The sequence below is a fragment of the Ornithodoros turicata genome, chromosome 1 (genome assembly GCF_037126465.1).
Source record: "Ornithodoros turicata isolate Travis chromosome 1, ASM3712646v1, whole genome shotgun sequence".
Lineage (NCBI taxonomy): Eukaryota > Metazoa > Arthropoda > Arachnida > Ixodida > Argasidae > Ornithodoros > Ornithodoros turicata.
In genome coordinates, this window is record NC_088201.1 from 102,342,876 (window position 1) to 102,357,432 (window position 14,557).

The 14,557-nt window shown below is 44.4% G+C and overlaps 1 protein-coding gene across 4 annotated transcripts in view; it reads right to left on the reverse strand.

Moving 5' to 3' along the window:
* The window catches only part of LOC135367191 (uncharacterized), a 28,454-nt gene extending 14,285 nt beyond the window's left edge, over positions 1-14,169 (reverse strand). The window contains exon 1 of one of the 4 annotated variants that reach the window (XM_064600365.1): positions 14,063-14,169. In XM_064600365.1, coding sequence (XP_064456435.1) covers positions 14,063-14,111 — 49 coding nt within the window. In that variant the 5' untranslated portion in view covers positions 14,112-14,169. Of the gene's footprint in view, positions 1-11,260; positions 11,394-14,062 lie in introns of those variants that run through there. The other 3 variants (XM_064600358.1, XM_064600352.1, XM_064600343.1) reach the window with 3 other exon arrangements.
* Positions 14,170-14,557: the final 388 nt, after the last annotated feature.

Sequence of the window (14,557 nt, forward strand, 5' to 3'; positions counted from 1 at the left end):
CATCGCTACCTGTGCCAGAACCTAAAAAAACATTTCTTTGGAGACCTGATGTTTCATTTCTCGTCATTTCTATATGCTTCCAATACCACCGAGGGAACTAGACTGGCAGCGAATAGCGTTTGTGACGCGCGTTCGGCCATTGCATGAGGTGTGCCCAACATATTATTTTTTTCTTTTTTTTTGTTCTAGTTTCAATGAAACTGAATGAGGACCTGCAAAATGATCAATGATTTACAGTTGCCACTTTCGTGACGGTCAAACGCCGCTGGATAGTGATACTGATTGAGGTGTTTCATCGCCAGTGCCCAGAGCCGATATTGCTCCCGGTAATCTGGTTGACGATCTCACAGTGAGAACGGAAGTTCTACGTTGTCCAAAAGGTTTAGTTTTACTATTTATGCACCAACCATTTCACAGCTGTTGTGTCGCAAGCCTACGGCGGTAGCCGAGGTAAAAACTCATATAATTTCTTATTTGAGGATCTCTTTAGCGTTATTGTATCTGAAGATACTGGAAAAACTGCAGTACAAGTTTAGACAATAAGTTGTGACCCCACGTGTTTATTTGTATGGATAAAACGGATGCACGATGTAGATTTCAGTGACGAATCTGTGTGTGCGCAAAGAGGACTAAAGGAATACAAGACTCAGTCAAAAACATATTACGAGGGGCTGGAATCAGAGAAATACACGTATATAGCCTTCGCAAGCAAGCCAGGATTTTGTGAGGCGTCAAATAATCATCCTCTCGACGTATCACTTACAGGTGTTTTGACCAGACAGACGCGGGTGGCTGTTCTCCTTCCGCACTGTTAGATACATTATAAATACGGTGGTTGCTTCTGTGCAGTTTGTCTCCATTCTCTTCGTTCGCACCCCAGAAAGGTTCCACATTATTTGCACTTCGATAATTAGCCATTCTAATTACGGCGGTCGCCACGCAAGCTACGGTTCCACTTGAGCATGCATAGAACGAGTGGCGTGGTATCACGTCGGATACTTCCAAGACCGCCACTGGCGGCGCTGTCGCGATGGAGCAGCGCGCCCCCTTTAGGTGTCGCACGGTCCCTATACGAAGTTTAGTATCGCACCATGGAAACTATTTCAGTAAAATTGGGAGCCAATTATTTATCGTTGCCAATTTTTTTGCCAGTGATCTCCTCCCGCGGCGTTAGAAATAGCACCTGACACTTTCTGCTTTGTGTGGGCAATATACGGGGTGTATCAGCCAGACTTGTACGTATTTAGAGTATTGTATTTAATATACTGTATTTTAAATACAATTTGCTGTATTTTGGTACTCTACTCAATACTTTTTGTTTTGTGTATTTGTACTCTATCTCTACTCAATACTCTAATTACATATTTTGGATCTCCCTCTCAACCTTTATGTGTCTCGTTTTTCCATTATCTTGCTTGTTCAGTGGAAATTTCCTGAGTCCCTCGGATTTGACCCGGACATTGACCCTTCTTGGAAGTCTCCATTTAGAGATCTTGCCCCGTGTCTACTAATCCTTGGCGAGTGAGGGTTCTATTATGTGTGCCCTGACGCGGTAATGACGAATTATGACCTCGCCGAGCAGGGACCTGCTAGAAGTTTACTTTGTTCTGGGTCACACATACTTAGTGGAGGTATGTGGTATCTCTTTGTCATCTTTTTGGGACTTGTGTTTAGATGACTCCTATCACACAGGGACGGCTTGCGTAGTACGCGGGGTTTAGGTGATTCATGTCACATAGCGGCACTGATCTCTCTCTATAAAGGCTGGATGGCGCATGGGAGAGGGGCTCGCGGGGGAGAGGCGTGCATTCGGGCCGCCATGTTGGGAGGCCCTAAAGCGCAGTGTGCGCCCATAGAAAACAATGGGAGGCAACGGAGATTGTGAGTATTTATAGCGCTGCAGGCGTTCATCGTTGCTTGTGAGCACACAATTTTGTAAGGTGCCAGTATACTGATGTATCCTAACAGTGTTTCACAGGTGTCCTGCCGTTCGATTCTTAATTACGTTATGTTTTGCATTCCGAAACTAGACCGTCACAGCAGTGCAGCGCTGGGGATTGTACTACAGTACGTTTCCCAGCCAATATTTCAACAAGAAACGATGTGAGGTTAACAACCACCATGTATGTAATATCCCGTGCTGCGTTCTGGACAAAAATTGTTCCATCAAGAACGGTCCGGGAAAGGATATACTCGCATGGCAGAAAGAGATCGTTCTGTAGAATCACAGCCGTTGTTTTAGCCGTGTATCGGTTTCGTATGATTTATATCAAGCACCGCCGCAGAAAGTGTCTTTTAGTGAACGACTGCGGTGCTTTGCCTCGCAAATATGGACACACCGAAGCAGCCCAAATACGTTGTGAGCGTGATCTAATTGCTTCACGCAATTAGAACACGCTCGTTAGGACAGTTAATCAGGTAGTGATGTAAGCTTAATCAATTAAGTTACTTAAAAGTGGTAACACCTCCTTGAGACACAAGATTTACCTCTTTTTGAAGTACAGCCCGTCTATGTTTGTTTGTTTCTTCCTTCATTTGTTCTGATTATTTGCAGGCGCGGTTGTGCCAAACTGAATGTCCTTGTCGAGTACTCACATGCTTTTGCTGAATACAACTGCAGCGTGAGCAAAGCTGCTTAGGAACGGGGGCCTGCTATCCAGTGCTGACTTTGTCATGCTTGTTATGTGGAGCACGTTCGAAAAAATGCAGCTGCACATCTGAAACTCCAATGACTATCATCGTCATCTAAAAGAGAGCGTCGTAGCACCGTTGTGAGACCAGACACGCTTTCTGAATATCTTCTATGGCACCTTCCGCAGTTTGCACAGTTCTGTTCAGCATCGAAGTCTCTCATAGGAACCACTTTGCATTAACTGTGACTCCCATCTTACATTTTGATGTGCAAGGGCCTTCTTGCACTACACGCGTATGGTCTGCAACAGGATAATTGCAGCAGGACGATTTGGAGCTTGAAACAGTTGTGATTTTGTCATTTTGGCCCTCGTGTACCCCGTCTGTGAAACGTAAACAAAAAAAATCTAACACGATATGCTTTTGTAAAGAAGGTCACTGATGATGAGTAAAGAGAATATACAAGTTTATTCAACATTTTATATAATACATTATATTATTCAACATTTTATATCAAGGAGGTTAGTGGTTACGTGGGGAAAATTCCAGAACGAGCAAATTTTTTTTTTGTAATATATATTTGTAATACAAAGTTGTGGCATGCAATGAAGAGAGCAGAAAGCAGTGGCCATGCAGAACATAACAGATGATAATGGAGGTAGATGGGAAAAGCATATTTTATTTGTGAAGTGTTTCTAGGGTGCCTTGTGATTTGTTGATACCGGACGGGTGAAGAGCGTTGAACTTGTATATGAGATAAGACTCCCTATCACGTCTGCCACGTGTGGATCTAAACCCGGTTTCTAGAATATATAGTTTAATGTTGTCAAAATTGTGACCAGGAACGTTAAAGTGTTCGGCGACTGCTTTGGGGAGTTTGTTGGACGTGTCGGTTCTGTGTCCGGTAAGGCGGTTGTTCATTTGTTGGCCGGTTTCACCAATGTATTGCATAGAGCAGTCGCCGCATTCAATGCAGTATATAACATTGGAGCTTGTGCATGTGAATGCGTGGTTAACGGGGTGGGTGTAATTGCTCACCAGCTCCGGTGGCGCAGCGGTAACGCGTGCGCTTGGAGACTGGGAGGTCCGCGGTTCGAATCCGCGGGCCGGCTGTGCCGTCTGGGGTTTTTCCTGGGTTTCCCTCAGATGTGTAATAGGCGTATGCCGGCACAGTTCCCCTGAAGTCGGCCCATGGACGCAGCTATCCTCCCCCCGAGCGGATTCCGCTCGGTCTTCCACTTCACCCTTTCCTCTCCACCACCTTTCCCTTCCCGAGAAACATGCCGCCTAATCAGGCAGGCAGACCTCTCGTGTTCTTCCCCACGACATTCCTCCTCCTCCGTGTAATTGCTCGCAGTGCTTTTGATGGAGTTAGCGTGTTGAACGTGCTTGCATGTTTTGCAGCGCGGGAGGTTGCAGGGTCGTGTTCCCGTGTACGGGGCGCTCGTTTTGCTTATTTTGGCATTGACCAAGGAGTCTGCCAGGTTTCTTGCGCGTCGGTATGTCACCTGTATGGGATTTGTGAATATGTTGTTAAGTCGGTCACTGCTTTGGAAGAGGGGCTCGTGCTTCTGTAGAATGGCTTTGATGTTTGGAAGTGCGTTGGAATATCTTGTGATGAAGCTTATTTGGCACGCGTCGGGATTTTTTCGGTTTTCCAGAACCTCGTTTCGATCGAGTGTGAGTGCCTTGCGACGGAATTCGGTTAGGAGGGAGTCTGGATAGTCCCTTTGGGCAAGTGTACTGCAGAGTTCGTCAAGCTTCTCAGCGTAATCTGTGTCGTTTGAACAAATTCTGCGTAGTCTTACACTCTGCCCATTAGGAATTCCAACCTTACAGTGACGCGGGTGGTGACTCTTGAAGTGAAGGTATTGTTGTTTGTCAGTTGGCTTTTTGTACAGGGTTGTGACGAGGTTGCCGTTGTCTAGTGATATCGTGGTGTCGAGGAAGTTAATTAAGTGAGTTGACTGTTGTGATGTGAACTTTATGTTGCTATGCGCGGTGTTCAGTAGATCTACGAACTTTTGAAATTCATGTTCCCCGTGTTCCCATATTATCAGTATATGATCGATGTATCGAAGGTACACCGTGGGTTTTAATGAGAGGGCGCTGAGAACTTTGTTTTCTAGGAACCCCATGAAGATATTTGCGTATGTGGGTGCAGCAGGTGTGCCCATACTTGTACCGTGTACTTGTAGGTAGTATTCGCCATTGAACTCGAAGTAGTTCAGTTTAAGAACCAAGTCCATTAGAGCGAGTATGGTTTCCGTGTCTTTTCTGGTGTTTGTAGTAGAAAGGGTATTGCAGAGGGCTGTGATTCCGTCGTTGTGTGGGATGTTAGTATACAGTGATGTCACATCCAGCGTGGCTAGTATTGTGTCCCTACCAAATGTACGAGTGTTGTTTATATCTCTGATTATTCTGAGGAGGTGGGGGGTGTCTTGTACATGCGATGGCAGTGTTGTCGGAATATGGTTTAAATAGTGGTCCAGGAATTTCGAGAGTCTTTCTGTTGGTGTGTTGTTATTAGATACAATTGGCCTGCCGGGGATGTCAGCCGTATAAAGCTCGTTGGCGTGTACCTTGTGGATTTTGGGCAGTAAATAGAAACGACCTGCGTCTGTGTTTGGTGGGGTGAGATATCTGAGGTCATCACGTGTGATGAGCTTTCGTTCGTGGAGGTCCTGTATGGTATGGGTTATTAGCGCCGTGTACTCCTTTGTTGGGTCATGGTCCAGTTTGAGGTAGTGTTGCGTATTGTTGAGTTGCCTATGAGCTTCAGAGATATATTTATCTGTGGGCCAGATGACGATACTCCCACCCTTATCTGCGGGCTTGATAATGATATCATCTCTGTCAGCTAGCGCATTGATGACGTCACGTTGTGTTTTAGTGAGGTTGTGACCACGCGAGCTTTGGGAAATACCGCGAATGATGTCGTTGCTTACTTGTTTAATGTACAGGTCTAGTGCGGGTTCTCGGCCGTGATTTGGTGTCCAGGTTCATGGTAGTCGGAGGTCGTTGTTGTTTTCTTGTGTTGTATGAGCGAAGAATTCGACAACAACGACCTCCGACTACCATGAACCTGGACACCAAATCACGGCCGAGAACCCGCACTAGACCTGTACATTAAACAAGTAAGCAACGACATCCTTCGCGGTATTTCCCAAAGCTCGCGTGGTCACAACCTCACTAAAACACAACGTGACGTCATCAATGCGCTAGCTGACAGAGATATTATCAAGCCCGCAGATAAGGGTGGGAGTATCGTCATCTGGCCCACAGATAAATATATCTCTGAAGCTCATAGGCAACTCAACAATACGCAACACTACCTCAAACTGGACCATGACCCAACAAAGGAGTACACGGCGCTAATAACCCATACCATACAGGACCTCCACGAACGAAAGCTCATCACACGTGATGACCTCAGATATCTCACCCCATCAAACACAGACGCAGGTCGTTTCTATTTACTGCCCAAAATCCACAAAGTACACGCCAACGAGCTTTATACGGCTGACATCCCCGGCAGGCCAATTGTATCTAATAACAACACACCAACAGAAAGACTCTCGAAATTCCTGGACCACTATATTTAAACCATATTCCGACAACACTGCCATCGCATGTACAAGACACCCCCCACCTCCTCAGAATAATCAGAGATATAAACAACACTCGTACATTTGGTAGGGACACAATACTAGCCACGCTGGATGTGACATCACTGTATACTAACATCCCACACAACGACGGAATCACAGCCCTCTGCAATACCCTTTCTACTACAAACACCAGAAAAGACACGGAAACCATACTCGCTCTAATGGACTTGGTTCTTAAACTGAACTACTTCGAGTTCAATGGCGAATACTACCTACAAGTACACGGTACAAGTATGGGCACACCTGCTGCACCCACATACGCAAATATCTTCATGGGGTTCCTAGAAAACAAAGTTCTCAGCGCCCTCTCATTAAAACCCACGGTGTACCTTCGATACATCGATGATATACTGATAATATGGGAACACGGGGAACATGAATTTCAAAAGTTCGTAGATCTACTGAACACCGCGCATAGCAACATAAAGTTCACATCACAACAGTCAACTCACTTAATTAACTTCCTCGACACCACGATATCACTAGACAACGGCAACCTCGTCACAACCCTGTACAAAAAGCCAACTGACAAACAACAATACCTTCACTTCAAGAGTCACCACCCGCGTCACTGTAAGGTTGGAATTCCTAATGGGCAGAGTGTAAGACTACGCAGAATTTGTTCAAACGACACAGATTACGCTGAGAAGCTTGACGAACTCTGCAGTACACTTGCACAAAGGGACTATCCAGACTCCCTCCTAACCGAATTCCGTCGCAAGGCACTCACACTCGATCGAAACGAGGTTCTGGAAAACCGAAAAAATCCCGACGCGTGCCAAATAAGCTTCATCACAAGATATTCCAACGCACTTCCAAACATCAAAGCCATTCTACAGAAGCACGAGCCCCTCCTCCAAAGCAGTGACCGACTTAACAACATATTCACAAATCCCATACAGGTGACATACCGACGCGCAAGAAACCTGGCAGACTCCTTGGTCAATGCCAAAATCAGCAAAACCAGCGCCCCGTACACGGGAACACGACCCTGCAACCTCCCGCGCTGCAAAACATGCAAGCACGTTCAACACGCTAACTCCATCAAAAGCACTGCGAGCAATTACACCCACCCCGTTAACCACGCATTCACATGCACAAGCTCCAATGTTATATACTGCATTGAATGCGACGACTGCTCTATGCAATACATTGGTGAAACCGGCCAACAAATGAACAACCGCCTTACCGGACACAGAACCGACACGTCCAACAAACTCCCCAAAGCAGTCGCCGAACACTTTAACGTTCCTGGTCACAATTTTGACAACATTAAACTATATATTCTAGAAACCGGGTTTAGATCCACACGTGACAGACGTGATAGGGAGTCTTATCTCATATACAAGTTCAACGCTCTTCACCCGTCCGGTATCAACAAATCACAAGGCACCCTAGAAACACTTCACAAATAAAATATGCTTTTCCCATCTACCTCCATTATCATCTGTTATGTTCTGCATGGCCACTGCTTTCTGCTCTCTTTATTGCATGCCACAACTTTGTATTACAAATATATATTAAAAAAAAAATTGCTCGTTCTGGAATTTTCCCCACGTAACCACTAACCTCCTTATCTTTCGCTATGCTTGCGAATTCTTGCCTGTTGTCCCGTTTCGTCCACGTGTTCGTGAACCTTCCATTTTTCTGCAACCGGTCTGTAGCCTAGATCACTACGTTCACATAATCCCCTCCACACTCTAACAAAGCAGCCATTCACTCCCGCCGTAAAAACCCGTACGGACCTTTCTTCCCTCCGGGCTGTTGACCCACAATTCGCATGAACCTTTAAACACGTCACACCTAACCCTTTAAATACCATGCCAATGACGAGGACGGTGCCCAGAAGAAGAACAGTCTCTGTTCGAAATATCGGCGGCTTCTGTCCTGAGGCAACTCCCTTCCAACTTCCCTCCTGGTATTTTCTTATATATGATGAATTTTGAATTTAATGTGATCAAATATGTGTTCATATAATAATATATATAAGAATATAATATGTGATAAATGAATGTGATCAACAGTAGATGTAAACAACACCAGTAGCCAGAGAAGTGCATTCTCAAGAAATAATTTTCTTCTTACAGCATATATGTGCATGCCCTATTAACTGAAACAATTATCACGGTTCTCACGGTTTTAATTTCTGAGAGAGTACTGTAGAGACGGCTTATATCTACAACAGTTAATACAAGGTATTATACACTGTGAATACATTTAAAAATCCCATGTGACACATACTTTCTGGAGGTGCTGTGGTAATCAAAGTTTGTGGGCATTACGCAGGTTCTGCACCCATTTCTTGAGTATGTCGAGGCAGCTGTGAAGTAACCTGCATTGATGATGATTATTCCAATTTTTATGGTGCATCGACAACAAAGGAAATAATACATCAGAACATTGGTTTGGGTGCAACCAGTTAAAAATGAATATGTTGTTTAATAAATGCATTGGACAAATGTTAAAACATCAGTTTAAAACATGGTTTACAATCCCTGTATCTTCTAAAAATTAAAAAGATGAAAAACTATTCTAAAAAGAATATGGGGACTCTTATAAAAAGAATTATAATCTCTAATTATTATATTGCTGGGTGAAGGAGCCTAAAGTGTAAGGTGTGTTTCTGATGTGAACATGTAAGAAAATATGCAAAACTGAGAGAGGCTAACCACAGTGCGTGCACTGAGGTTGTTCCTTCCTGTAAAGTAGAAACCAGTGGATGAGGAACGTGATACTTACCTGTACACCCAGCCGTATCACACTACACAGATTATTCACTGGGTAGCCCTCATGACGAAACCTGTATTGAGAGACCACTTTTGCCTTAAAAACTGCTTCAGATAGCACGACACGCTACAAATTATTACTATCGTAACAAGCTGACGATACAGCTCAGACAAAGGCGTTATTCAAGTCGCGCCACACCACCGTTACGTAGGATTCTGTCACAAATCAAACCAAGGCACAAAACAACACCAATACATGAAAAAAGGTGACAATCGTGGTCTCATTATGACGTAATACCGAACTTGTGCGTGAAGGTAATTCAAAGAAATGAATGTGGCACTTGCTTCCGCAGAGAACACCGTGTACCATGCTAGCAATGCATGCAAAAAAGCGCTCGAGTGCTCGCACATATATTGATGACAACAGTACACAGTTAATTTTTTTACGCCCTTCCCGGTGTGAAAAGGGTGTACTATGAGGACACACCTGAATTACACTTATACTACACTCAACTAAGCACCCGTGTTGGTGTAAAAGGGGAGTAATGTACCAATACAACCCGATCACGCTTATGTTACACACCATGCTAAATTTTGGAGCACTGATATCAGTGCAACAGGGGTGTATGCAGCACAATGCTCAAAGCTCCTGTAGTTTTCTTTTTCATTGTGAGAATATTTGCAATATATATATATAACTTCTTATGTGTGTGTATAGATAACTTGGTACATACAGATGGATGCGAAAAGATATAGACCATAAGTCAAAATTAGGGGTCGTCGTTTTGGCAGTCACCGCTGCCTTCAGCAGGACTAAACTTAAAAATGGGTGACAGGGGACGTTACCTTGATGATGAGTTGATACCACAAGCAATTCCTCATTTCAGTTTGTTTGTTTGTAAGGAGAAAGTGTGGAGTGTTTTTTGTGTGTGTGTGTGCGTAACTAATCTTACAAATATACTTAGACACCTCACCCTTCGTTTTGAAGGCGAGCAGGGCTATCAAATTTGCAGACGCTTGCTAGACGAGCAATGTATATAGTGTCGGTTTTCTCTTGGAAAAGAAATGCCTTTCAATGTGTGCTTTTCGTTCGTCCACTTTATGTGATATTTCAAATTTATCACTAAATTTAAGCGCGTTGCGTATATCAGACCATATATTTATCCAACATGGCACCAGTTGCCATATTGGGAGTATATTTATGCACAATGCATTACATTTTCATAGTATGCACTTACTTTGGCTGATACGCATAATACACTCACAATTCAAACAAAGCTGCACACGTGATTTACACCAAAAATTGAATCACTTAGCATGTCATTCACTTACACCCCAGATGGTGTTGAATTAGCACCTATCCTAGATGGTGTACCTCTCTCTTAACGTGTAGAGGTATCATCCAACTACACCGAAGAAGGTAAGTTCAGAGTGTAAAAGTTAAGCGTGTACTTGCACTTGGGACTTGAATGGGGTACAGTACCGCTCCTGGCGACGAAATTCCCAAATCACCATTATGTAATTAGTTTTTTTTTTTTTTTTGTACGTACAATAAGTTATGCCTTAAATGCACGAAACATTAAATTCCAGATGAAAAATATGTAAATGGTGGTGCATCTTATGGTGGAAGCGATAACTTAAATTATGAACCCTCTCTAAGATTGGTTGCCACCGCGTTACTTCGATTAGATGCCGTTCGGGATATCGCGTTGCCCCCTTTTAACTTGGACCGTGTCTTGCATTGCGCTACCTTTCAGTGGACTACCGGTTAGCTTCATTAATGCACTTTCGATAACGGTTATAACATTGCTTTTCAGGTACAAACGATTAGGAAATAAGTTACTACCGGAGAGCTTAACTTCATAAACGAAAATTTGAGTTCGAGCAAATATAATACCTAAATTTCCGCTTGTAGCCCGTTTCTGTCAGTGGAACCCGTCACCACTCAAAAAGATCAAACATTGCCTCACCAGCAATTCAAATTATTGTCCACACGGAAAACCTAAGTGACTATTCTCTGTTATAATGCAATATATAATCCGTACGTAGATCGCACGAACGGGTTCTTTTCACAAGGAGGCAGTTTACTATACGATTGCAAGTAGCACACACACACGTGATTCACTGGAGTCACAGTACTTTTCTAAAGACCACAGCTTCAGCGGATCGAGATGCTTCGCGCGTATTTGGTATTGTAGATGTAGTGTACGGAAATGAAGTAAAGAAGTGTACCTGTACCTGTACCGGTATTCTTGTTGGTCAGACCGTAGAGGGACCAAACGGCGACGGAGAACAGGATACCGGCGGGCAGACCACACGCAACTATGGCTATCTTCTTGTGCCGAATGTTCGCTTTCATTTGCAGGGTCCTTTTTGTAGAAATGGATTGCATCAGGCGTCACTAAGCACTCAGCTGTACACTCAATTGTGATTAGTCAGGAATACTAAATGTTGCTTTGTCCTTACCTCAGTCGGTCTGAAAGTAAAAATATATTTCGTCGTAAATATGCAGCACACAAATAAGGGCATTTCACATCCAGCTGTTCAACTCGTGTTGGCTCAGTCATCGGATGCGGATGCACCCAAAACTATGTACGCTGTGAATAAGTTAGGAGTGATTCGAATTCTGCTCGCTGTCGACAGGCGCGGGTGCGAGAAGCAACTCACGCCGGGAAAAGTTTAGAGGTCAGCCTAGTGCAGTATATGGCCGACTGAGACAGATGCGTGGAAGTGTTCAGGTTAGCGCTTGTTCAAGCTCTCACTCCTCGATGACCAATTGGTTGAAGTCTCTCCGTGCACAGAGCCTGCGCGTACTGCGAAAGCGTCCGAATATGCACCGCGAAGTCTTTCCCTGTTTAGCCGCGAAGAAGGATTGCGTCGCGTCGTGTTGCTACGCTTTATTTGTGTGTGCGTGTGGGATGGGGGGGGGGGGGAGTGCATATTTTTTTAGAATGTGACCACGACACCAGAGTTTTATGGAAAAATCCAGTTCATTGACGCTCTGCCCTGAAAGAACTTCTGACCTTATTGGCCACAGTACACTGTTACAACAGAACTTCGCCACATAGCACGCTCCAACCATCATTCCGAATGATATGATTCTGTGCATTGATTTGTTGAAAATGGGAGGAGGCGCCTATCTGAGACACATTATGCTTGTCCCAGATAGGCGCCTCCCCCCTGTTTTGAACACATCAGGACACAGAATGATATCATTCAAAATGAAAGTTGGCTAGGAGCGTGCTATGTGGTGAAGTTCTTTTTTAACAGTGTAGGACCTCACAGGCGACTCATTCTTTCATTCCCCACCAGCAATGGCGTAGGGTATCGCCTTTGGCGATGGAACTCCCTCCTCCTCCTCCTCCTCATCGTCATCATGAAATAAAGTTGTTATTATCTGGGCTCTTCCGATATAGGCAGATACATGTCTGAACTGTTCGAATCCAGATTCCATCTGAAGCACTGCTGTCCGCTGGGGTATCTTCTCCACCTTTGTCGTTCGTTTCGACAAAATACGCACCAAGGTGATGAGAGAGAGATATTTAAGAGATATAATGATGAGAGAGTTCAGATCAACACGGTGGGGCCGCTAGGCATAATAAAAGCAGTAGAATGATGTCGAGACATCCATGTACGCCCTGTTCCGCGAGAGAAGGCTAATTCCCTACAGTAACTTGAAATTATTATTCAGGAACGATTGGTTCTAAATTCTTAAATCGTAGGTATTCCCATAGAGGGGACACCCATTGTTCTGTTTCTGTTCTGTCGAGCTTTCTTTTCAAACGGGCTAGGTATTGTTACAAAATATCTTTCCAAATACATGCCCACTATTATATCTCGTAATCTTAAGACACCGTACGAATGCGTATTGTCACTTCGTCTTATATCATTTTTGTACTAATGACAATATGACGGCACGTTTCTCACAGGAATCGCGCGTAATGGGCCAATTTCATAGGGCACTACGCCGACGTTCATCTTACAGCGTTTGAGAGGGGTGGACGGGAAGACATTCAGAGATGGCGTCACAGTCGAACACGGGTTGCCTTGTTTGAACTCGGTTCACGTCGTAGTCTCGGCGTGAAAGATGCTCTGCCTAACCGCTGAGTCACGAGTAAGTCATAAATAACTCTCGTATTCAGTGCGAAAAGCGGATGTAGTTCGTTACCGGGACCACTGCGTTTTTGTAACCAAAGAAAATAACTAGGTAAATGATATGTTTTTACCTAAAGCAGGAGCAAATTATGAACGAAATTTAACAGGAATGACCCTCGTATATTGCGTGAAACGTATAAAAATTTAATTTTCTCATCCGTTTCTTGAAGGCGATCCGCCATCTTTACTGAGAACCTTCTGACCTAACCCGATGCACAATCTCGACGCCCGCAGCGCCTAGTGCTTGCCTGGAGGGGGGGGGGGGGGGGGGCAACCTATAGAACCTAACCTAGACTAACCCCACTAAAGTGAGGTGACTGAGCCCGATTCAACGTCACTACGTGTTGCAAGATGGCAAGTTTCGAGTACGTTAGGCTTAGCATTCACGTGTTTCTCCCGCGCTAAAAGTTGATCAGATAGGGTTGCTGAAATGCATATAAAAAACTTCTAGTCGACAGAATGTTGTAATTCTTACATTTTTAGATTCAGTATATGACCTCCTTCCAGTTCTATGCAATATTTACCTTTCAAACGTTCACAATTTTTTAAAAACGAGTAGTTCCGGTAACGAACTATAGCCCGAAAACCTTTATGAACATCCACGGATTTGACGGGCTGTTTACACCTGCGGCATGGCCGAGCCGAGGTAGTGCTGAATACTGGGTGGTGAATCCTGCCACAAGCTGTGTCGTCTGAGATTTTCCGGCAGACTTCCTACAGTTCGCCTTCAAGTGGCCTCAGGACGAATACTAAACCCCTGTCCCTGACTACTTCCCGCCGTCCCGTCCCCATCTGTTCACGTCTGTACGCCGCTCATAGACACAGTTGCTTCGCGACACTAACACGAAATAAACGAAAAAAAAAGGGCGGTTTACTCACTCTGTCTTGTTCGAACGTAACGATACCAATTGCCGTAGGGCCCGTCCATTCAGACAGAAGATGATGCCCTTGTAGCAGATCAGAAGAGAAGGAATGCCACTGAAAGCGCACTTCTTCTTCTTCTTCTTCAAAAACACGCACACGCACACGCACACGCACTTACAAAATGGCTGAGAACGAGCACAATATTTCTATTACTTCGTCTTTTATTTGCAGCACCGTGCACAGATGAAGAATGATGCAGACATGTAGGAGCGTCACAGAATCACAGACGACGAAAAGAAAAACAAGAAGAAATACAATGGAAATGGAACACGGTGCGTTATAGCCGAATGGAAACTGTAGAATATTGTGCGACATCGCGTGTTCCAACCGCCTGTATTTTTTCGTGGTGGCCGATTAATTAATTAGGCGCAATTATTTAGCATTTCTGATATGCCGAGAAGCGACCTTCAGATGAGCAATGACCTGAAGGTCGCTTCGCGGCAGATAACG